The following is a 26,012-nucleotide window of genomic DNA, read 5'->3' as shown; positions in this document are numbered from 1 at the left end:
TGCCCATCTTTACTTCTGAGAGCCGCTGCCACTCCAAGATGCTCTTTTTATACCTAATCATGTTAATGACCTATTGCCAATTGACCTAATGAGTTGCAATTTGGCCCTCCAGCTGTTCCTTTTTTGTACATTTAACTTTTCCAGCCTCTTATTGCCCCCGTCCCAACTTTTTTGAGGTGTGTTGCTGTCATAAAATTCTAAATGAGCCAATATTTGGCATGAAATTTCAAAATGTTTCACTTTCAACATTTGATATGTTGTCTATGTTCTATTCTGAATACAACATAGGTTTTTGAGATTAGGAAATTATTGCATTCCGTTTTTATTTACAATTTGTACCTTGTCCCAACTTTTTTGGAATCGGGGTTTGTGTGTCGCTTTGGACAAAGGCGTCTGCAAAGTCCCATAACCATAACCATAATAGTGATGTACAGTGTTCCAAGTTTTAGAGGCATTTCACCCACTGAAGCGGTGCAAAAAAAAAACAATTTGACCAACATTGCTTTAATTACATTTGTGCAAATCAACATCAGAGACATAAAACAACAAATATATCCATAGTCCTTCTGAAAATGAAAAGTGCAAACATGTTTGATATTGTCGTAACGGCAAAACTAGAAAAAGACTGACTCCGACTGACTTTAAACCGCTAAGATTGGCACCTTACACTTAACGATCTAGTTGACGGGAGCGCGCCGCGATTCCAGTACAACTCCCATGATTTCTGTCCGACTTTGGAAATGTAATCGCCGACTGTGAAAACAAACCAAAATCGTACAATGTAAGGCCGCCATTAGTTAACAGTCTGGAGATTTTGTCAGCTGTTAGTGCCACATTACCACCAACTGACTTTAAAATGTCATTATTATCTCAAATATTCCCTTTTCATTGCGTTCTATGGCAAGATTCAAGAGTGTCACTTTTGTGTACTTACATTTCACAGCACTAGACCAGAGAACAGGTAGGACTGTTTATGATCTAAATATCAATTTCAAGCTTAAAAATCATGAAAATATAAGCAAAAAATGTGCCCATTTGAAATAATTCAGTATTGTGATACATGATCCAGAGACATCACTGGTGCAGAAATAATGTCACAACAGATCTTGTTTATGAAACAACTGCCGTGATTGGTCTGTTGTGGAGGTCACTGTGGCATTTAAAACAGGCATGGTGGTGAACTTCACTGTACAAGGCCCAGACATACATGGAGCAGCCTCCAATTCCAGCATGGTAATGTTGTTTGGTGCAGATGTGCTGAGGATGTTAGCTGGAACGAACAATGTTATCTGAGGTCCTCGATCTGGCCAGTACCGACCAAGATTGAACCCATTGACCCAAACTTGGCCCTGTTTCATGTAATACATAAAACAATTATCAGTAATAACAAAAGACAAACTTTTCTGAGCAGAGTTACAATATTGTAATGTGAAAGTTCCTAACCATATAAAATAATAAAAGGCACCTCACCTTTTTCCATCCAGGAAACTGGATGTAGGAGTCCTGAGGCAGATCTGGAATTCCATCAGGGATAACAAAGCTGCCAATGTAAAAGGCTGGAGGGAAAAGACCAGCAGAGGACCATAAGGGAGGCGAGGGGCTCTTCTCTCCAATGTCTCCCTCCCACAGGAGGCCGTCACTGATGGCCTCGTCAATTCTCAGACTGAACACTTCCCAGTTACGGAGATCCTGTGTGCCCAGGGTGAGGTTGGAGACCAGACCCTGAGTACAACATGAAAGAAAGGACAAAGACAAATAAAATGTAATTAATAAACTAGAAAGTGTTAAGTGGTGCAAAGGATCTGTTAAAAAATATGCAAATGGCCACTGAGGGTCAGCGCAGTCAGTAAGTATACTTGTCTTTATACTTATACTTTGCACTAGTGAGTGGGGCTGGTAAAGATATACTCATGTCTGTAGTTTGGCTGTAGGTATGAGGCCAGAGGCTGTGTAATTACCTGTGGCACCTCCTGATAACCATGAAACCGCAGGGTGCGGACTAGCCGGAAATGTTGATAGATCATTCAATATTGTGTGAATTTAAAGATATAAAATTTCTATTGTTTATTTTGATTTTTGTTCATTAATCTTCTTTCAAAAATATGTGCTTGTGTACACAATCATTTGTACAGTCTACTTGCTTTCTATATGTCACATGCTACATTGAACATTCACCCTACTCCATTTACTCCATTACATTTTCTCACTCAGTAACTGTCAAATCTGACGTTATGAAATTGCTGTTCTCTCATTTTGAAGTAATGCAACGCTCATGTCAGAGTGATAGCTAGAGGGGAAGAGTCCAAGTGAGGATGTCCTGGGATATGCCTCTCGTCCAATGAATAAATAGTTTGACTGGACCTAGCTGTTGTATACAGTCGTGGTCTACTGGTTAGGGCTTTGGGCTTGTAACCGGAGGGTTGCCGGTTCGATCCCCGACCAGTAGGAACGGCCGAAATGCCCTTGAGCAAGGCACCGAAGCCCTCACTGCTCCTCGAGCACCGCTGTAGCAAGGCAGCTCACTGCTCCGGGTTAGTGTGTGCTTCACCTCACTGTGTGTTCACTGTGTGCTCTGTGTGTTCACTAATTCACGGATGGGATAAATACAGAGACCAAATTCCTTGTATATGCAAGTATACTTGGCTGAGAAACCTGATTTACATTTACATAAAAACAACTGCTGGCTAAGTATTGTCAACGACCTACAACATTTGGGGAATGCTAGTGATTTACATCCTTGACAGTGATGAATGCCTTTGAAAAATGTACAACCTTGAAGTCATTGATTTCCTTCCCATAGTTTATGCGACCCATGTTCTCAACTAGTACATCCAACTGGTCTCCAGCTTTTCCAGTAATGTTTGTAGTTATGACTTTGTTCCTTTCTAGGATTCCACTTGCAACCTGTCAAAGTTATAGTGGTCAACAAAATGGAAGTGTTCCTTCATTGTGTATATTGTGTATACTGAATTTGGACAGATAAAACACACACATAGAAAATAAACTCACCCCATTGACAGACACATAGGCTCGATCATGCACTCCATTCATTGGTGAGGACAGAGGAGTAGGTTTGGAACAATCAATGGGTAGAGTGGTCCTGTATAGAACATACCCAAATTTCTTTGGGAGAAAACATGGATAGAGCAAACAACATACTAGAAGTGCACACAGATCAGTGTAACTTTACAATGTATACTGTAAACCACAGTGAAGAACAATACCTGGTTTAATTGAATAAAGGTGAGAGGATATGTTGCTTTAACAGGGCCATTGAAAGACAATGTATCGGCTGCCTTGGAGACTGTAGTAAGCTACAGATTGAAAATTAAGAGAGCAAGTGTTTGTGTAATTTCAGCAATATTGACCATGTGCAAACAAAAAGTATTTTTTAGATTACTGTATTTTCCAGACTATAAGTCGCTCCTGAGTATAAATCGCATCAGTCAAAAAATGCATCATGAGCAGGAAAAAAACATATATAAGTCGCACCGGACTATAAGTCGCATTTATTTAGAAATGTATTTCACAAAATCCAAAACCAAAAACAGAGACTATGTAACTGGATTATTGAGGCCAAAAAGATGTTAATGAAGACGAAGGAGTGAAGGCAACCAAGAGGGCAGAAAGGTAATTGCAAAGCAAAAGATCCACTGAAAGAAAATGCCATGTGGTAGACCAAAATGTATCTAAAATGTGGAGAATACAATGCAATCAAGCATTTTGGGCGATGTGGAGTCACAAGCTGGCAGCAGATTAAATGCTCACGTGAAAGAAAAAGATGCAGTTTTAAAAGGACGTGACCGAAGCAAGCAGGCGATAGGCTATAGGCCCGACGGTAATTGTAAAGCAATTTACAAAAGATTCACTGAACAAAAATGCTGATGTGGTACATGAAAATGTAGCTAAAAATTTGGAGAATGCAATGCAATCAAGCATTTTGGTCGATGTGGAGAGACAAGCCGGCAGCAGATTAAATGCTGGAAAAAGAAAAAGATGCGGTTTTAAAAGGAAGTGCAGACCGAAGCTGCTGCAAGCAGGTGATATTTAGAAATATTTCACAAAATCCAAGAACAGACAGACTATGTAACTGGACACATTGAGGCCAAAAATATTGAGAATTCTACAGGGAATGTTATTGAAGACGAATGAGTGAATATGGCAAGAGCAAGCTGAAGGCTGCTGACAAGGGCCCGACGCTAATTGTAAAGCAAAAAAATCACTGAACAAAAATGCTGATGTGGTACATAAAAATGTAGCTAAAAATGTGGAGAATGCAATGCAATCAAGCATTTTGGACGATATATTGGCACAGGCTGGCAGCAGAACAATTGCTTGGCTGGCCACCGAGAGAGCGAGAGAAAAAAAGATGCGCCCAGGGTCTAAATTCCAGCGCGGGATTGCGGGTATTGCGAATAAATTATTACTTAGTATTGAGCATGAAAGTCCCGCAAATCTAGCCATCATAATGTGAGAAATTCCCACACATTTTACAGCGCTGTCTGACGTTAATATAATAATAGAGCGGCCTGAATGCGGGACTATTGACGGACCAACTCTGACTTCAATTGAACTCCATGCAGAGACACACATGCGCGCACAGGACCACTTTGGGGGTGACTCTCTCTCAGCAGGATTTGTCACCGCTGAAGTCAAATTATAGCCTAGGTGCTTCAATATCAACTGCTATCGACAGGAAAGGAAAACAAACGTTTAGCGATCAGGAACCGTCAGGAATTTTGCAAACACAGAAGCATGACCGCCTATAACGCGAGAGAACATAGATGGCTTCTCCAGTTGACGTTATAATGATTGCGGACGTGAACAGACAGCTACAGACACGGAGGCGCACAGTAGGCCTACTTTCACTTTCTGTGCATATTCATTACTGAAAGATAATTAGTAGCAAAACAGCGATCAAATATTAGGCTACATGGCAGTGAGTTTTGTTTTCAAATGTTTTCATGCATGTCTAGATAATGGGTGAGGAATGTTTAGGAGACTCGTAAATCCTCAAATTTAGGCTGCGCAAAGCACAGCACCTTAATTTGGCCATGGCTTGTATTCGAGTCAGCTATATAGTCCTTTATTTCTTGCGTTTTATTGTGAGACATAGGCCTACTTTTCGTTTGGAGCGGCATGGGTAGGCTATCAAAGCAGATGTTCAATTTGAGATTTAATTTACGTTTGGACTTTTAGATTATATTGCTAAATATCGGGACTGATGACCACTGAAATCTGTGGGGTATTTAATGGCTCACTATTCATTTTCATATAGTGTCGGGATTTCGATTGCCATCCACTTATTGCGAGATAAGGTATCCGCGCTTTCATTCATTCATAGAACGTGTGCTGCATGTGCTGCAAGGGAAACCTTATTCAGTATAGCCAAATAGGTCTAAGATAGCCTAATATAGTTATTTTTTAAATTATGCATGATTTGCAGCAACAATTGTGTTTAAATGTCGGTTACTGCTTCAGCCTCTAGCTCAGAACGGAGCGGCATGCAGCTTGAGAGCAATGAGCAACGTGTTGGAGACTCATGGTGTAGGACAATGACTTTTCATTGGCAACAATACCAACCAACAATATCAGAGGCGTATCAAGCTTTTTAAAAGTGTGGGGGTTGTGGGATAGGGAAGTAGCCTAAAACAATCCGGCCACATTATAAATAACTCCCTATGGGACGTTGTAAGTATTGAGAGGGGTGCGGACTATATTGGCAGGTATCCGGGAGTTTCTCCCCGGAAACTTTTTTGAAATTCTGATTGCTAAATAAAGACACCATTTTAATGCAGTTTGGGAGGGACAGAACAAGCAGCGCCCCTCATTTGTGTGGCTCATGTGACATGTAGGCCTACATTATCTACCTGCTATCACTTCACTATTTGACACTACCCTACATGGAGACATATCTTATGTTATAAATGAAGTAATCATTTCAGAAATTATGTTTTGTGCATATGGTTAGCAGGCTAGGCTAGGCTAACAGACAACAGCCTAATTTCGAGGTATCACTGACTATTAATATAATAGCCTACCTATGTATAAATGTAAAGGACACAGAATAATGACAGAACTGTAAGCTCAAATTCAAAAACGTTTTAAGTCTACCCAAACATATGCAAAGGGAATATAAATAAATTGTGTTGCATATAGCCAGCTTAATTAATGTCAGTTTAAAGATTATGATTAGCAGTTTCTATGCTGTTTTCAATAATAGTTACAGGAAGCCACGTTGTTGTTTAAACTAGTGTTGTAGCCCACGTTATATCTTTCACTTGCTGCAGGGACGCACACATTGCATGAGCGCTCATAAGCCTTTGAGTTCTACATGCTGGAAATCCTAGTTCTCAGATGTAGGCTAGAACTCAAATGTGTCTTGACGCCGCTGTTTGTAAAATCAAAATAAGATGTTCTAAATGGAACGCGATCGTATTTAAGACACTGAGATCTCCAGTAGATGTAGAACGACACACATTGACAGTGAAATGCCGCCGACGTTTGTAAGATCAATAAGATCAAATAAGATGTTCTAAATGGAACGCGATGTAAGCTGTTCAGATCTTTTCCAAGCGTCTTGGAGACGTATATGTGCTGGCCTGGCTGGGCTATGTCTATATAGTTGATGACACCAAATTAATAAGAAGGCTATTTCTGATTGGGGAAACTTTTAGCCTATCTTTCTTTCAGTCCACTGTTCCATACCATTCAATCCTGCTGCAAATTATCAGACGTGAAGCACCAGGCATAACTTAATTTCGCGGCTACGTGGACCAGTAAGCTAATTGTTGAGGAGGCCCATAGTTTGAGAAAAGCTGCAGATCATAGACAGAGAATAATGAGAACAGTATCCAAGGGCCTTGGTGCGCGCACCCCCGCTTTCACCTTGACTCGTGCATTTCTACATTGTGACAAAAACTGTCAAACAGACAGTGAATTTTGGTTTACTAATAATGTGGTAACAATTATCATTTCAATTCTACCTCAAATCTGATCACTGCAGACTTTATAATGCAGACTCAAGCAGCCTTGAAAGACGCACACTTTGAATTTGATCAGAGCAGCTCGGGTTATTCACTGACGCTAACTTGATGTGATTGGCTGGATGACCGTTCAATCAAATCAACAGACCTATTTGTGTCTCTCTGTGTGTGCGTTATCAGAGCCCACCCTTATTAGACATACGGTCAGTGCCGGTTCAGACCTCCATGGGGCCCTAAGCAAAATCCTGCTAAGGGGCCCTCCTACCTGAACTCTGAGCACCAAAATGTAACCATTTTTGTACAGTATTGTCTGACACCTCAGTGCTCCCAATACAATCATCCCACCCCATTTTGGATGTCTATGGAAGTTACCAAATATAGTGTTTTTCCCTATAAAGGACTAGGAGAAAGAAACATAATTGTGTGTGAATCACCTTCACACAGCAATAAATGCCCAGTTTCAGTGTCTGGGCTGTTTGACGCTGCTTTTGATGCTTGCTGTACATATCCCCTTGCAAAAAATAACTGCAGTTATTTCAAGTACAGTTCAGTTATACCACAGTAGGCTACAGTGCAGTATGGTATCTTCATGTCCAAAATACTGCATTTCTGTAGTAAAGTACAGTACTATGCAGTACAATGTTTTTGTGTCTAAAATACTGCATTCCCTGCATAAGAACTATTTTCTCCAAAACTGCGGTTTTCATACTCAGAAATCTGCAGTTTGACACTTGAAGTAATGCAGCTTTTTTTTTTGCAAGGGTCTGGTTGTGCTAGTAGCCTACTGGCTGACTGTTCTTCACCTGTGTGTAGCTACTTGCCAAAGACATAGGCTATGAACTGGCTCCCCTGATTCTCTTATTATTTCAATATTTTTTTCAAACATAGACTATCTTAAACAATCATTTTAATACTTCATATAGGCCTAATTTACGATGTGCATCTATTGTCCATGCAGCACAGCGAATCAAAAGTTAATAGGGGAGACCGGGGACAGTTGCAACACTTTTTGCATTTGGCTCTGTTACTCAGAGATGGTTTGGATTAGACAAACCATTTTTTATACAATACACTTATATCTGTCTGTTAATAGTCTAAACCATTTAAAGATAATTACAGAATCTACATTTTTCACAATTTGCATTTGAATGTAAGGAGTCAGATGTTGCAACTGACCCCGGGCCCGGGGACAGTTGCAACATTGTTTGGGGATGGTTGCAACATGTTAAAAATACAATATATTACAATAAATGTCAGTGCAGCAAAATGATTATTTTTGTATGTTAATACAAGTTATGTGAGTTATAATAATATTACAGTGTTATTTATTCACCAGCTTTGATTAGCTGACAATTATAGATTTGTCTAGATCGGTAGGCCTTATGTGCATATGTCAAATATTGAAATTGATATAAAATACAGTAGGACTTTAGTGACATAGGAAGAATGGAACAATTTGGGAGGCAGTTAACGATTATTTAGACTATTGTCATGTAAAACATGTTTTAAAAAAAATATATTTTATATTATCATATTTATGCATTGTACGGGACTGTACGGGGACAGTTGCAACAGTTGTTGCAACTGTCCCCTTTCCTGTCAGCCATGATAAAACCTCATGTGCTAGCTAAACAAGGGGACCTTGACACAAGCTAACCATACTAGCTTAAAGTTAACATATCACTCATTTAAATCATATAAGTTTGAGCTGAATCACAAAAACAGTGACAGCAGTTTAACAGAAACAAAGCTCAAGAAAATAAATACTTTCATACCTAAAAAACAGTTTTTTTACAATAAATCCTGGAGCAGTTCAGGAATCTCCTTGCTTTTTCTCTGCTAGGGGGGGCATCCAACTGAGCATATGCAGTGTGAGTATCATCACTCTACGTTGTTTCTGATTGGAGAAAATCGACATGTTGCAACCATCCCCTGTTGCAACTGTCCCCGGTCTCCCCTACCTTAGGCTAGGCCTATACTTTCCATTTTGCATAGGCCTACGTTCAGTTGTAGGCTATAAAGCTTGACCGAAACATTGTAAAACAATGAATTATTTTAAAAATGTATGGGAAGAGTGAAATCAACTATTAGTTTCGACAGGTCCTCGCATGTTTCTGCTGAAAAACTGCTAGTTTCATCCCGAGCTGCACGTTATGAACGCATTTAAAGATGCAGTCATTTTTTTTTAAATGTAGCCAGTCGCCCGCATTCAAACAAACGGAATATGTGATTATATTTCACAACTTTGCGAAGTACTGTGACTGGGAAAGGCTGGCAATCAAGCCGCAGACAGATCAGGGGATTCACTTCCCTGTTAGGTAGGCCTATGCTAGACCAGCAACACGCGCTGGAGAGACGCATGTTGACATCAAACCACGGAACGAACGCAAGTTTACCCGACTGCTGTTCCCGCTGTCATTCTCGTGGCGTTTCTTCCGTTTTTCATGCCCTGAATGGTAATTCGGTTTCATGTTCATCTTCTTAATGTATGAGGCACTGTCGCTATAACTGTATAGGGCCTACTAACTTGTCTGTCACTAGCTTGACTCAAGAGGAGACGGGGGAGGGGGCCTTCATTAACTTGTGGGGCCATACGCAACTTGCGTAGTGTGCGTATAGGGAGAACCGGCCCTGCATACGGTTCCAACTCTTTACGTGAGCGTTTATTTCCATATTTTACTTTCGTTTTAATCTGACAAAAAGTGTGGGGGATAGAATCGTGTTCCAGGAAAAGTGTGTACGTTATAACACCCACATCCCCCACGCTTGCTACGCCCCTGAAATATAAAATATTAAGAAGAGCTCTTTTATGAGTTAAATTGAAACAAAATTATACTGGCTTTTATTTGTCCAAAATCTGAGGCCCGGCTATAAATAGAATCCCGGCCATAATTTGAGATTTAGGTATGCACGTGTGTTTCAGGCATAGCCAAGCACTAATCTCTGACTGAAAGTGCACAGGACTTGTGCATTTGAGAGCGCTCTCTCGTGGCTGTATACGTAATGTTTCACGTAGGGTTCATGTCAGTTAATATAAATTAACATTTAAAAACATGTTCAATTATATATATTTTTTCATATATAAGTCGCACCTGACTATAAGTCGCAGGACCAGCCAAACTATGAAAAAAAGTGTGACTTATATTCCGGAAAATACGGTAGTAGATTCATATAAAAGGTTAATTCTGCTGTTTATGGTTACAGCTTAACAATACTTACAAGACTCATTTTCACAGACCCATATGCGTACTTAGGTGTTGAAGGCGGTGGGGGGCCCTCTGGTATTTTCCTGTACTGTCTCGGAAAAAATATTCAATTGGTCCAATTGTATCAACCCCTCAAGCAATCTGAGTTACATTGTGCTGCTGGCTAAAGCATTTGGATTCCAATTAGCCCATTTCACTGAAACTGTATAATATACCTTTAATAATGCTGGCATTTTAACCGATATCTTTCCAGATATTACACATATCAGGAAATGTATCACTATGAATATTCTCTGATTCAGAGCCTTTTCACCCAGTGGCAGGGTAAAGCGTCCTTCTGTCCTTCTCATCAACAGTGCTGTGGAAGAGTGACTTTCTACAACTCAGTGTTGCATTTTAATTGATCTGTTTGTTGACAGCAAGCAAGAGGCAATAGCGATATAAATTTCAGTGTTGGTTTATGTGGTAGCATCATCATCATCTTGTGAAATGGGCTAATTAGGAATCGCTAAATACACTACTTTAAGATACTTTATAAAACATTGTTAAGCGTAAGTCATCTTTGCTATATTCTGTACCATTCTGATGACATCCTGAATGGCAAAATACTTGTCTGTAAGGTCTCCAGCTTCTGTCAGGGGTGCATCATAATCATAACTTGTAGGCTGTGGTGCATATTTTGTATTGGCTCCTAAAATGACAGAAATTCATAACTATCAACTGATCTCCTCCACCCTTTTGCATGTTGTGTGGTGTATTTAGTGTATGCTGTGATCCCTCACCATTCCAATAACCAAAATTGGTCCCTCCAATAAACATATACCTGTAAAAAGATGATACTTTCAGACATGGATTTTAGCATTCAACTTAAACAAAGAATGCATTTTGCAAATTTGATGTATAGTGAACACACACACACACACACACACACACACACAATCACAGGTAAGGTGATAATATTTGAACTGATATTTACATGTTCACATTGGCTCCAAAGCTTAACATCTCATTCAGAGACTTGACAATGGCAGCAGTAGAAACTACAGAATGGTGCTCTCCCCAGTGATCCAACCAGCCCGTGTAGAACTCAGAGTTCACCTGTATCCACCACAAAAAGGGAATGCTTTGATAAACAGAAGTCTATTTTTATGTTGCCCCATCTTCTCCTAGATTAAAAATGGGCATCATTAATCTTTACAGGGTGTACAATGTTAGCCTGTTTACTAGTTTCAAAGTTAGCCTGTTTACTAGTCTCAAAGTTAGCCTGTTTAGGGACCGTTCGTTATTTATAAACGGGATCACCGGAGGGATTTTGAGTGCCTCGATCAAAAGTTGCATGACCCTCCCCTGCCTGCTATATAATTTTCAACGACCCTCCAACAGCATTTTCAGAAATGACATGACCCTCATGACATTGTCGATGTCTTCCGCCCACGCTACAGGCTATGCGCTATGAAAACACATCAATATGCTACCGCCCTAAAACCAACCTCTGCTTTCTGATCTTACACATCACACTTCACCAAGATGGTGGCCATTTCAGTAGATTTACTCACTAACATTGTTGTGGAAACACAATAAGCATGGAAACTAAATGCACACTTTCTGCAACTGCATTAGCCTACTTGAAAAGTTACTCCTCTAGTATATTCACATGAAATAAAACAATAAAGCATTGAGACCATTCAACAAAGCACACTGGGTAATAACAAATTCAACACATGAACTTGTTGCTATGGACTCGTCTCTAGGCTTCCTCAGTCATTGTAAAGCTGCCGAAGCTGAACATTATCCAAAACGCAATTTCTCAGACGAGCGTCAATTTGGGAGCTTGCTACACTCCTTCCTTCTCAAATGACTTGAAAAGGCCGTTTGCACAATTTCACAAATAATCACAGGGACCGAAATACTAACATGCCAACTTTTTCCGGGTTTATCATTTTAACGTTTCCCCGCTGTCTTGCCGTTTTAATATTTTCCCGTAGAATATCCCATATTACTGTAATACTATCATAACATTAGTCCTGCATTCTGGCTGTCTCTGTGTTGTCCTGTTGTTACCCCTTGCCCTTCCAGTGTATTCAAATAATCGTTTTGCTTGCTTGAATGCGAACTCAGAGTGATGTTAACCTAGGCCTATTTAAGTTAACGACGTGGTTGTCGTGAGAACACGATTCATTAGCGCTTGCAGTGTTCGGCCGTAGGCTATGCCTACGTGCGCACCTGCCAGGCTACTCAGCTAGACAAAGAATTCCCCCTGTATATTTACTCCAAGTTGGCCAACCATAACTTACCAACTACACTGTAGACCATAAACTGGCTATTTATATGACCAAATGTATTTGTTCAACTTTATGAAGCAGAATTGGAACTTGAAATTGAAATTGAAACTACTTGGAACGTAACACATTTTTGTTGGCAGGAGAGAGAATGACAGCGATTAACAAATTGCACTTGTTGCTGGTTACCAATAAATACTATATATTTTTTTGCAAACAACAAAAACAGAAAGGATGGAGACAGCAAAGCTAGAGATGGGCAGGAACAAGGTCAATTGGTAGAAATGCTTGTCAAAACGTTAGGAGCTGGATGTGTGGATGAATGTATATGAATGAAGCACAAGTAGCCTATGCTTTATGTTAAGCATGCACACTGTTTAAAGTTAGGCTACTCGGTAAACTACAAAGTTAAATTTAGCTTTTTTAGGGCTGGATAAAGTTGACCTACTGAATAAATAAATAAAGTAGGCTACTTTGTTGCTCCAACCCTTCCAACGTTAATGGGGACGAATGTTGACATTTTCCGTATTTTGCGTGAGAAACCCGGGAAATCTCCCTTATTTTCATTGTTCAATGTTGACAGAGCTATGGAACGAAAGAGAACGTTATATGGCGGCAGAAATCAACAATCAAACAAGCCACTTTGATTTTTTGCTGTTTTCATTAATACAAAAGATGGGTGACCCTCCCTCCTAGACAAAAAAAAGTTAGGTGACCCTCCCCTCATCAAAGAATAAAAAGACATGACCCTCCCCTATTTTCCTCCGGTGACCCCGTTTATAAATAACGAACGGTCCCTTACTAGTCTCAAAGTTAGCCTGTTTATAGTCTCACAGTGCATCTCTCCTGTTCAGTGGTAACGGTGCTAGCAAGGGACCATGGCAGGATATCTCTTGCTCTTGTCTCTGGAAAGCGGTGAGAAAATGTGCTTCCTATGGAAACTCTTTTCAAGCATGATGACTGCCAGATTTGAGACATTTATGCCACTACACCACCATGGAGTATTTCCCTCTGCTAAGGTCAACTGGCATCAACAGCACAATTTCCTGTAACTCACCTGGCATGCATTGCATATATATTGCATGGTTTTACACTCCTAATAGGTTTATGATTGCTTTAGTTGCTGAGCTAAACAAGAGAGACAAGCTGACAACTTACCAAAGGCCCATGTGGTTCAGCATATCTCTGTGCAGAGAAAGCAGCTGTAACATTGGAGCCTGTAGGGAGTCAACCTTAGAGTTAATAATTTGCTCATAGGAGTAATCAGACTTTAAAGTAACAGGGACACCAGTGCAGCATGTGACCACTTACAGAATGACAACTCCAAAAAGGAAAATGACTCACCATTCCATCCATAAATGAAAAGTGCAGAACATAACAGAAATTCCCTCCCTAATTTGTTAATTAAAAAAAGAAAAAAAAAAAACCAAAATGGTCTTCCTCAGCCATGTATCGGAAAGTTACCTATTTCCACCCATGCCCTATTTTCACCCTTTTACATGTATGTGTTGTAACGGTGGCCTCTGACACAAGAAAAGGAAATGATTATGTTGGGCGCCAGGCAGCATTAAAACTGCCGTGTCAGTATTAAGACCCCGTCACCCTTCCCGTTTTAAAGTTGACAATAAAAGAAACACAACACAGCATATGGTTTTCAAGCAGGTGATGCAGTGTATTAAACAAAATGTCATTCAGTTCAGGACGTCAGCGACGTCGACAACAGTTCATTAGATCAACAAAACGCTACGTCTATGGCGACGCACACAAACAAAACAATAACCAAAAAACAAATGAAAACGAGCGGCCTAGGAGGAGGGGCTGGCAGCAAGTGTTCCTGTGTGTGTGTGTCTATATGAGCGTGTGTGTGTCCCGGGAGGAGAGCAGCAAGGAAGAGAATGAAAAACGATGTACGCCTAGTTGAAACCGAAGTTTTTGGAGGAGGTTTAGGGAGGTATAGGCTCGATTAGCCAGGCAAAAAGTGTAGCCTAAAGGCCCGTACACACCGAGTCCGATTTTTCGGACGAAATATTCGCACGAAATTACGCAGCCTATTACACACATGCATTCGTATTAGTCTGTACACACCGAGGACGAAATTCGTTGCGATTAAAAACATTTTCGCAACGGTCTCATTTCATGCGAAATTTCGCATGCGAAAAACAGCTGTTGACCAATCAAATAATGATTTTGCAGGGTTCCATTGATGTCACAATAGAACGACGAGCAGAAAAAAAGCTGATAGATTGGGTGATACTACTGCTCAGTGCTCACGATGACTAGTCTCCTTAATAGGCCTATATGCCAAAGTTACAGAGAGTTTGCGTTACAGTAGACTCTCTCAAGTGTTCAAGAGTAGGCCTACTCCTGACGAACTTCTTACGTAGTGCAAACTCCTTACAGACAGCTTTGCCCACTTCTTACCACCGTCCCATTTTACACTCAACCAAAAATAATTAAATCTCACTAAAGACAGAGGGCTTCTCCCTGCACATATTTGCAATGAAAAAATACAACATGCATTCATGGAAATGGAAGTTTTAAGTATAGGTCATGATAGGCTATGCTGCTGACAACAGCATTATGTCCAGGGTTACCACTATCGTAATTTTGCCTCACATTTCCTGGTGCGTTAACTTTGCTTTATGCTTCATAACTGAAGTAGCCCAATGTGGAACTCTGAAAAACTTTCTGTGGATCTTATAAAGGTAAGCTAATGACTGATAGGCTATCATTATTAGCTTTTGCTGTTTGTTGGATCGTCATACAAGCTGATCAATTTTTACCACTTGTTGCAGCAGTGCGATTTTATCCCATGCTCATTTTCTACAGGCTGTCTCTGTGCCTCCGCTTAGCAGATACATTTTGATGTAGCCTGCGTGTGAAATGGTTTCGTGTGGGGCAGAGCGCAACGTTGAGCTCAGCACAAAATCAGCTCGTCATTCCCTGCTGACCTCTCTGTGTCCGTCTATTTACCCGGACTCTGAGTTTTTCTCAAGGAAGAATGCTTAATTATATAAAAGCGTATCCTCCTTAAACTACTGCCAACGTTAATCATGTCTCTTCCCGCCTAGCGTTAGAATTGCGTGTGTGTTGTGTAGTGGGGTGGGTGTATGGGTGCACTAATGAGCCCAACCAACTTATGTTGGACTGCACAATTATCACAATAGCACAAGTAGAATAGACAAGGGATGGGAAGGATGGCCGTAAGCTTTAATTCCCCCAGCACCTCTCAAGCCAATTAGGCCTACACGGTTCCATGCATGATCAAGGCTATAATCTGTTTCAAATCTTGATGATTTTATGAGTTCTCCCTGCTTACTGAAAGTCGCTGTGTGAACCTGCATGACGTGAGTGCGAAATAGAATGCGAAATATTAAAATAATCGCATCGGACTTGGTGTGTACACTTTGAGTGCGAAAATTTCGCACACGAATTTTTCGCATTTTCGTACTGTTATTTCGTATCGTATCTGGTGTGTACGGGCCTTAACACTTCGCACTAATCCAATAGCACAGTACCTTTATAATCCACACGTCCATTCCGAACATCCACGTTCACTTCCAGTAGTCCAATAGGTCCATAGATGTTAGTTTACTTCCAGTAGTCCAATAGGTCCATAGGTTTTAGTTAAAGCGTTTCCGAACTTCCACCGAGCTACCGCAACCTCCGACACAACGCATTGACTGAACATTCAACTCCCCGCCGGTTTGACAGCTCACTTCCTATTTTGTTTAAAGCGAGACTCCAGCTCATGACCTCCACCACACCTGATTGGCTAGTCAATTAGAAGGTCACTAAGCCAGCGAACTACTTCAAGTGACAATAGTGAGGAAGTAATATGTAATAAAAGTGTGATGTAGTGAAAGTAAGTAAATAAATATATTTGGGTAGATTACATATTTTATGTAAACATGACAGAAACGTGATTCTGTCACACTCTCCCCCTCTTAGAAAAACAGCCCATGGCTGTTAGGCCACTCTTAAGTCTCAAAACCAAGGAAGTCTTCCTCGTCAGACTCTTCCTCAAAGATGTCCAAAACCTTTTTATGTTCATAAACATCCATTTCCTCAGCTGTTGGGTAACAGGGTTTCAAATTTACAACATTGACATTGCTTTGATCTTCTCCATCATTTTCTCGCACCACAAGGTAATTTACTGGACCTAAAGGTTGGAGAACACGATAAGGGCCTTTCCATTTAGGAGCAAGTTTAGCGGAGAAGAACTTGGATGCTTTAGATTGAGGGTGATTACGGACCCAAACCCGATCTTGGCTCTTGAAGCACACATCCCTTCGATGCTTATTGTAGTTGCGCAACTGGCGCACTTTAGCTTGTCTGCTGTTCTCCTGGGCTTTGGACTTCAAACTCTCAATGAAATGCACTACCTCATAAGGAGAAGTGTCCGGGTAAAGCTCATTCACCTGCAGGACTTGGTCTAAAGGGCTTTTAAGCTTTCGTCCCAACTGCAATTCCGCCGGGGAATAGCCATGGTTTCATGGACTGCAGAATTCAAGGCAAAGCGAAATTCAGGTAAGTACCGGTCCCAGTGACGGTGATTTTCTGTGACATATGAGGCGATCATGGTTTTCAGGTTTCTGTTAACCCTTTCCGTCATGTTTGTCTGTGGATGATAAGCAGTGGTTGTTTGGGGCTTGACTGCCCATTTCTCACAGAGTTCCCGAAACATGGAAGAGACAAACTGAGAACCTCTGTCGGACAGAATACAGTCAGGTACACCCCAACGGGTAATTATCTCTTTATGAAAGATCTTTCCAATCACAGGTGCAGTAGCAGACCGGAGAGGAAACAGCTCCACCCAGCGAGTGAAGTAGTCAACAAAGACCAGCAAGTGCTCATTCCTGTCAGAGCTACGTGGGAAAGGTCCCATTAAATCAACACCAATCATTTGATTGGGCCCTTTCACAATGGTTGGCTGCATCAAGCCAGCAGGCTTCTGTGTGGCATTTTTAAAACTTTGACAGGTTTTGCAGTTTCGTACAAACTCTTTCACCTCGCTCCACATCCGAGGCCAGAAAACCACGTCTTGAAGGCGCTTATAGGTCTTGAACAACCCTTGGTGGCCTGCCATTGGATGTTCATGATAAGCACGTAAGAGCTGCTCCTTCAGTGAAAAGGGAATATAGAGACGGTAATGGACCTGTCCATCAGTCGGGTGAGTTTTGCGATATACTTTGTCTTCCAAAATACCAAAGTTCTCCAATGTGGTTTTCTCTCCATCCATAATCATTTTATGGATATTTTGAATCTCTGTACTTTTTTTCTGTTCTTCCCAGATAGTGTCCATGGAAAGAGGGAATTCGTCGGAGTCCTTTACACCACAGGATAAGACACAAGGAGCACCCGTGGGTATCCTGGAAAGCGCATCAGGGGCAACGTTCAATTTCCCTTTTCGGAATTCAACAATGAAATTGAATTTCTGCAACCGCAGTGACCACCTGATTAAACGGGAGGTGGTTTTAGTGGAACTAAGGACCCACTGTAAGGCAGCATGGTCTGTTACCACAGTAAACAGCTTTGCTTCGAGGTAATGCTGCCACTTCTCCAGTGCCCATATCACCGCTAGGCATTCCTGCTCTGTGGTAGAGTAATTCCGCTCTGCCTTATTCAAGGTCCGGCTGGCATAGGCAATGACTTCTTCATGGCCACCATGTTTCTTTTGAGCTAGAACAGCCCCTAGACCAACTTCGCTGGCATCCGTGTAGACAGTGAAAGGAAGCTTCAAGTCTGGATGACCAAGAATGGGTGCAGAGATGAGATGTTCTTTGAGAGTGTCAAAAGCTGATTGACATTTTTCACTCCAAACAAACGGTTGTCCCTTTCGTTTCAAGAAATTGATCGGTTCAGCCACTTGGGAAAACCCAGGCACAAAACGGTGATACCAGCCAGCAAGACCCAGGAAGCGCTGGACTTCTTTAAGGTTGCTGGGCACGGGGTAGCCCTGTATTGATTCCACCTTATCAGGATCAGCTGTAATCCCTTGACTGGAAATTATGTGACCAAGATATTTGATCTGGTAAAGACAGAATTTGCATTTTTTTAAGTTTAAAGTCAGCCCTGCCATAGAGAGTTTGTGCAAGACTGCTTGGAGGTCACACAGATGCTTTTCTACTGAGGAGGAGTAGATTATTATGTCATCGAGATACACCATACATATATTCGCTCTGAGTTCTCCAAGAACACGTTCCATTAATCGCTGGAATGTTGCTGGCGCATTTTTTAATCCAAAAGGCATTACAGTGAACTGAAACAGACCAGCTGAGGTGATAAACGCAGTCTTCATTTTGCTGTCATCATCCATTGATACCTGCCAGTATCCACTGTTCAGATCCAGAGTGGAGAAGATGGAGGCTCCAGCAAGGGACTCTAGGAGCTCTGAGATGTTGGGCAGAGGATAGGCGTCGGTTTCAGTCACGGCATTAAGTCGTCTGTAGTCCACGCAGAAACGGTTTCCCCCATCTTTCTTCGGAACGAGGACCACAGGAGACACCCATCCAGAGAAAGAAGGTTCTACAATACCACAGTCCAGCATTTCACTCAGTTGCTGTTCCACAATTGAGCGCTTCAGGGGGGACATCCGGTAAGCTTTTTGCTTAATGGGAACTTCGCTGGTGGTATATATGTAATGCTTTAGGATATTTGTGTTCCCTGGTTTCCCAGTGCAAAGTTCTGGGTGTCCATCTAGTAACTGCTGTAAGAGGGCCTTGTCTTCCTCCTGTAGGCCAGAGTTTTTTACGGCAAGCTGCACATACTCCTCAGATGTCAACTTTGGCAGTGAGGGCAGTCTAGGAGGAGGCACAGAGGAAAGAAGACTGAGAACTTGTGTCTGTGATGGTGCTGGCAGCTTGTCATCAGGAGATGTTGTCAGTGGCAAAGCACCATTGAACACTCCAGCATCAACTGGTTGAAAAGGGTAGACGGCTGAATCACATTTAAAACTGTACTGTAAGTCGGCTGCATTCACCTGAAGACCACTTAAAAACAGGAAGTCTAAACCCAACACCATAATGTAGGCTAAGGCCTTTGAAGTTAGCACCGCCACAGGTAAAGTAAAGTCATGACCATGGAGGCTTAAGTGCAGCTCTACCACACCCAATGGTATTTCTGTCTCCCCATTAGCTAGGTACAGGGGTCCACTTAGCCATGGTTTTAACTCCTCATTGACCCTTTTAAGGTCGTGCCAGATGCTTTCCTGTATTAGAGTGAATGTTGCTCCAGTGTCAATGATGGCTTTCCCAAACCAAGAGCGAACAGAGATGGGAACTACTAGCTGCTTAGGGAAGCATGAGGTAGACACACCCGTATCTTGGCTTGTAGACTTGGGTACAATTTTCTTGTTTATTACAGTAGTCAAGGCAGTGTTGTTCCCACCCTGGTTAACAGGTTTTCGAGGTTGAGGAGACTGTTTGGAAGAAGAGGGCTGGTTTTCAGCATGTTGGTCCGCAGAGGAGGTCCGATAGTGAGGGCAAGAACCAGGAGCGTGATGACCTTTACATCTCCAACATGTGACTGGAGCCTTTTCAGGTGGTGTGTTTGACCCTTTGGACATTGAAGCAAGATGTCGGGCAGCTGAATGTACCTTTTCATATTCCATCTGTTGTTCAAAGTCTTTTTCCAGTTGATGGCCTAGTCTCACAAGATCATCTACTGTAGTGACTCGTCCTCGCAGCTGGCTGGTGAGATGAGGTTTAGCATTTTTCAAAATCATTTTGACTATATCACAATCTGACATGGTCGGTTTCCATCTTTTACAGAGGGCTCTGTATGAAAAGGCAAAATCTCGGATGGGCTCATTGTCACTCTGGCGTCTCATGCGGACACGATCAGCAAGTTCATCTTCATAATCTTCAGATAAAAAGGCAGATAAAAAAGATGTCTGAAACTCATCCCAAGAGGAAACAGTCATTCGAGCAATCTCCCACCAGTCACGGGCAGTACCATGAAGGACAGTCCTGAAGGTAGCCAGAATGTCAGCATCAGCTAATGGTTGGACAGCCAGAAAATCGTGACATTTGGACAGATAAAGGACAGGATCAGAGTCATCATGAGGTCTTCCAAATGTGGGAAATGAAAGTTTCAGATGGTCAGTCTTAATAGGAGGAGAAATCACAGGAGACCCAAAAGAAGTCCGGATTCCAGGCACTGTATGCGGATAGGTAATAGAGGTTTTCCTAGCAACAGCATCAATTCGATCATTGAGCTTCTTGAACTCGCTTTCATTGTCTTGTTTGTGAACTGACAATTTTGTGTCTACACGATTAACTGTGGTAGAGAGTTTCTCAAACAGTGCTACACACTGATCTAATTTACTGGAGAGCTGTTCTTGAGACACATATGAAGCTTCATGGCTGGCACGGATGTCCTGTTGAACTTCTAGCTGCAGCTGTTCTACCATAAACCTAAACTCAGTTAATTGATTAGCTTTGTCTGCTTCAGATTGTTCTGTCAATAAAGTTTTTATTGCCTTCAACAAGTTATCAGATTGTCCCTCCATTTTTTCATTATCTTTAATCACAATGGTTTTAAGTTCAGTCAGCTTTTGTTCAGTTTCATTCGCAATAGCTTCCATCTTTGATTCCAAATGTGAGCAGTTTCGGGTTATCTCTGCCAGCATTTCTGTGTACTGGGTACTTTGTCTCTCCACTGTTTCAGTTAATTTAAGATGAGCCAAATGTCCAAGTTCTCTTCCAGGTGTTGGTAATGCTTTTGGCAGTTCACGTTGCATGACTATTTCCGAAACAAAGGATGGTGTCAATGACATGTCAGAAGAAGAATGAGGTGGATATTCATCAGGAGCAGGTTCTGGTAAAGTTTCAGCCAACAGCCTTTGCCTAGGAACTATCGCTGGGTGGCTGGCTACAGGCCCACTAATTGAAGTGGTAGGATTCACAGAAGTATTGAGGGAGGGAAAAGTATGTCTATAGCCCTGTTGAAGGGTACTATGCAAGGTAGTAGTACGAACGGGAGTAGATATATTTGGTGGCCCTAACAGAAGGTCAACATTTGCATTGGCCGGGGAATTGTCAGACATTTTTAAGAGTGAGAGAGAGAAAAAAATATATATAGAGAGACTCTTATATAGGAGATAAAGTGATAGAGATCACTTTTTCAATTTGAGATACAATTTCACAGAGCAATAACCTTCAAAAATTAACCCTTTCAAATACCTTGCACCAGTCTCAATGAGACATTTTCACAATGAGATTTCAACACTTCAAAAAAAAACGTTTCATACAAAAAAAATACAACCATACTTTAAGTGAACCTAAACGAGAAGACAATCAGAAATATGGGGAAACAGCGCCCCCTAGCCCCACGTTGGGCGCCATTGTAACGGTGGCCTTTGACACAAGAAAAGGAAATGATTATGTTGGGCGCCAGGCAGCATTAAAACTGCCGTGTCAGTATTAAGACCCCGTCACCCTTCCCGTTTTAAAGTTGACAATAAAAGAAACACAACACAGCATATGGTTTTCAAGCAGGTGATGCAGTGTATTAAACAAAATGTCATTCAGTTCAGGACGTCGGCGACGTCGACAACAGTTCATTAGATCGATCAACAAAACGCTACGTCTATGGCGACGCACACAAACAAAACAATAACCAAAAAACAAATGAAAACGAGCGGCCTAGGAGGAGGGGCTGGCAGCAAGTGTTCCTGTGTGTGTGTGTCTATATGAGCGTGTGTGTGTCCCGGGAGGAGAGCAGCAAGGAAGAGAATGAAAAACGATGTACGCCTAGTTGAAACCGAAGTTTTTGGAGGAGGTTTAGGGAGGTATAGGCTCGATTAGCCAGGCAAAAAGTGTAGCCTAACACTTCGCACTAATCCAATAGCACAGTACCTTTATAATCCACACGTCCATTCCGAACATCCACGTTCACTTCCAGTAGTCCAATAGGTCCATAGATGTTAGTTTACTTCCAGTAGTCCAATAGGTCCATAGGTTTTAGTTAAAGCGTTTCCGAACTTCCACCGAGCTACCGCAACCTCCGACACAACGCATTGACTGAACATTCAACTCCCCGCCGGTTTGACAGCTCACTTCCTATTTTGTTTAAAGCGAGACTCCAGCTCATGACCTCCACCACACCTGATTGGCTAGTCAATTAGAAGGTCAGCGAACTACTTCAAGTGACAATAGTGAGGAAGTAATATGTAATAAAAGTGTGATGTAGTGAAAGTAAGTAAATAAATATATTTGGGTAGATTACATATTTTATGTAAACATGACAGAAACGTGATTCTGTCACAGTGTCACTTAATATTCATTTCTATACAAACCATGACGGCGGATTCTTAAAGAAACACAAGCACCCACCCCATAAGAGTATCTAATCTGTATCTGTACCAAAAATTACATTGTAAAGTGACTCGAAGAGCTGTAAACAGTGTTGTAAGCCTGTGTACAAAACCACTTGGAACTCCAGTGTAATTTTGGTTTTGCGACAAGAATTCTCAGTCTAACTGTTGATGTGCCGAGTGAGTGGGCGGGAATAGGGCACCCATCAGCCCAGCACCAAACTGCCAGTAAAAGCTCTCGGTAAGAACCAAACCAGATTTTGTTCAAATCTAAACACACTTATGGCTACTGAAAATGGCAAGGTTCATCTATCAAATATTATTTTGAAATATTAAAAAACATCTGTGCTTTCGGATTTTCAAACAAGGGAATTGGGCGAAAAATTGGTACTTTTACGATAATGCAGTGCAAATCCATGTGCAGAAAATGAAATATACCTATTCACAGTGGTTCCACTCAACAGCAGTAACACCACTATTTGCCATGTGATGTCTTACGCAACACTTTTGAATTGTGTCTGATTTTTATAATTGTGGCATGTGACAGTCATGTGTTCTCACCTGGCCCAAAATCAACAGTGGCATAGAGACCTTCAATAGCGCCACATTTCAGGTAGGACACACCTGCCCCATCAGTGGTGAAAAGCACAACCTCATTGCCCAGGTGGGAACGGAACAGTGAAGTCAGGTGACGGAGGTAATTGTAGTCACAGGCAAAATAGCTCCCATACTCGTTCTCAACCTGAGAGTGGAAAGAAAAGAAAGAAAATTGGAGAGAGAGAAATTGCAGATGCATTCAAATTCTTTCAACAGAGGCATGACCATATTTTCTTTGAACTTTTAAATTAGAACTCTTTGGTGTAAATAAACATGATTACAGTGTTCAAATGTTTGCAGCCAACTCTGTTCTGAATGTTCTGAGAAAACTGTTAGCCAATATGAGTGTAAATTTCAACACACCTGGGGTCTAATCACATGAGCAACATCAGCTGATTTATTTTTTAATGAAAGTAGATGGTCATTCTTTTCATGATATTAAACAAATGTACCACCACCACAAAGTAACACCAACTTGTACAGCAAAAGCAATGGGTTACGTTGCACAACAGAACAACAGAAGCTGAAGTTTACTCACTTGAACAGTTATGACTGGCCCACCATTCTGATACAAGAAAGGTCTTATCAATGGAAGAAGTTTTCCCATCCACTTGTCAACAGCAGCAATGTAGTCTATTACAGAACATGTAGGTTAATCCCGGTGGGTAAAACTGTGTAAAGGCAGTTGAAGGTACCAAAAGTTGAAAGTACTTCCTAAGCCACTCACCTGGATCGGAAGAACGGAGGACAATGTCCTTGTTTTTGAGTAACCAAGCTGGAAGACCACCCTAACAGGAAGACAAAAACATTGCTGTGACTTTTTATTTAGATCATTTCTGCACATTTCTTGTTCATTATTTGTCACAGTTTGTAAAGGGGTGTGTATACATACATTATAATACAGCATAATGTGCTTTCTGATGCATAGCTGCTAGTGACATAGTGCATTTAGTACACCCATGACACTCAATCTAATGTCAACCCTTTCCTTACCATATCCCACTCGCCACATATATAGGGACCAGGGCGAAGGATGACTAAAAGCCCAAGATCCTGGGCCAGCTGAAGAAAGTGTGTGACATCACGGTCTCCACTGAAATCATAGATTTCAGGATCCAGCTCATGAAAGTTCCACGGTATATACCTGAGGACAACCAAAAGAGTAAACCTGGTTTGTATAAGATGAATAGTGTTTTCTGGGTCTGTGCTTTTTCCAATGGGATGTAACATTGCATTGTGTGATCAGTGTTTTCTGAGTTTATGCAAATTAAGCAACACCCAGCAGTGTGACACTGTCAATAAGAGCAAGCAGGCAAAATAAAAATTCAATACCATCTACATGGACAATATGACAATATGATAAGATCATTAGCCCTGATCAACAGGGGAGGGCATATGGTTTAATAGAACAATATCAAATTAAGCCTTTTAGTAGTCTGAGGTGGGTGCATGCATCAATCTCACAAAACATGTTAACACTGGACCGTGATACTAACGTTTGGATAGCATTCAGTCCTGCCATGTACATCTTGAGTAGTCGGTCTTTCCAGTAAACTCTAGGAATCCGGTTGTAATGGATGCTTCCTGATATGTAGCGGAAAACCTCCCCATCCTTACGGAAGCAGTCATGTTTGTAGTCAATGCTGAACATGCGAGGTGAGGCTGCCTGACGAGAAATTAAGCAGACGCGGTCACAAGTCAATCAGATATCTGTATAGCACCTTGGATGAGACAGTTCAAAAGAAATGCTGCAATGAGAAAAACATGATATCATGTGACAGCAACGTGATATGCATACTAAATTGTCCTAATGTGGGACAACTAAGCTCCAGTGGGTGTGGCGCTTCCCCAAAGTCATGTCAGTGAAACTATGGAAAAGCCAAAGCTGTAGGGGTCGTGTTATCAAAATTGGATGTGGGTTTAATGTGTTGCCCTCCCATTATAGCCTAATGTCTACTACAGAAGTCCAAAAAGCAAAAAATGTCCCACATTAACACAATCCACACCTACCTACCGTTATACCCTATTTAATAGAATAACTTAATTTGTCAACATATGTAAACTTAATAAAATGAATTTACTTCCACCTTATTTTCTTCACCGATCGACCTCTTATTCAATCAAAAATACAGGAACTTCAGTGAAAATCAAGCGTATTTGTGTTTAGACAAACTTTACCATCACGCGAGCCAAATAAAGATTGGTAGGCCTAATAAATCAATTGGTAGTCATGATGGCAGAGCGCTGACTTGTCTTTAAAAACCATACTAAACAGACTACTACAAAAGAAAGATAGCCTACTAAAAAAAATGCGCGGATCACGTTCCTGTTCAAAGCTACACCACAAATACAAAGTTGACATGCCATTTTTGAGAAACAACATACGACAAAAGCCTGAGACTATATGTTGCATCATGTAAACACTTACTGTTATTTGCAAAATATAAACAAAGTAAAACAGAAAAGCATCTCTCTTTCCCAATGCCATGTTGAGCCGCATCGAGAATTGGGATGACTGACTGAAACGGAGGAGTCTGTTTAGTTAAGGCGGTGCGGAAGTGAAATGTCATGTGACTGAAGATGTGTTTTGGTAGTAGCATACGGCGAACAATAGGTGGCACTCTGG

The 26,012-nt window shown here is 41.3% G+C and overlaps 1 protein-coding gene across 2 annotated transcripts; it reads right to left on the bottom strand.

Moving 5' to 3' along the window:
* Positions 1-488: 488 nt before the first annotated feature.
* glb1 (galactosidase, beta 1) lies at positions 489-25,935 on the bottom strand. 2 transcript variants are annotated; one of them, XM_076294653.1, is made up of 16 exons: positions 25,815-25,935; positions 24,883-25,052; positions 24,380-24,530; positions 24,114-24,174; positions 23,925-24,019; positions 23,351-23,531; positions 13,630-13,688; positions 11,169-11,290; positions 10,975-11,015; positions 10,771-10,883; positions 10,206-10,280; positions 3,225-3,314; positions 3,010-3,123; positions 2,773-2,904; positions 1,471-1,722; positions 489-1,349 (listed from the first exon to the last, which is right to left on the bottom strand). In XM_076294653.1, the coding sequence occupies exons 1-16, from the start codon at positions 25,884-25,886 to the stop codon at positions 1,095-1,097; spliced, it is 1,983 nt and encodes a 660-aa protein (XP_076150768.1). In that variant the 5' UTR covers positions 25,887-25,935; the 3' UTR covers positions 489-1,094. The 2 variants fall into 2 exon arrangements, with proteins under 2 accessions (XP_076150768.1, XP_076150769.1); XM_076294654.1 differs by lacking the exon at positions 3,225-3,314.
* Positions 25,936-26,012: the final 77 nt, after the last annotated feature.

Source organism: Alosa pseudoharengus, unplaced genomic scaffold, assembly GCF_046254945.1.
Source record: "Alosa pseudoharengus isolate Yale_2024_CS ecotype anadromous, Long Island Sound unplaced genomic scaffold, YU_APseudo_1.1 YU_APseudo_1.1_scf_2, whole genome shotgun sequence".
In the NCBI taxonomy this organism is placed as follows: Eukaryota; Metazoa; Chordata; class Actinopteri; order Clupeiformes; family Clupeidae; genus Alosa; species Alosa pseudoharengus.
Note: the sequence above shows the minus strand (reverse complement) of the source record. Positions and strands in the feature narration are given on the sequence as shown.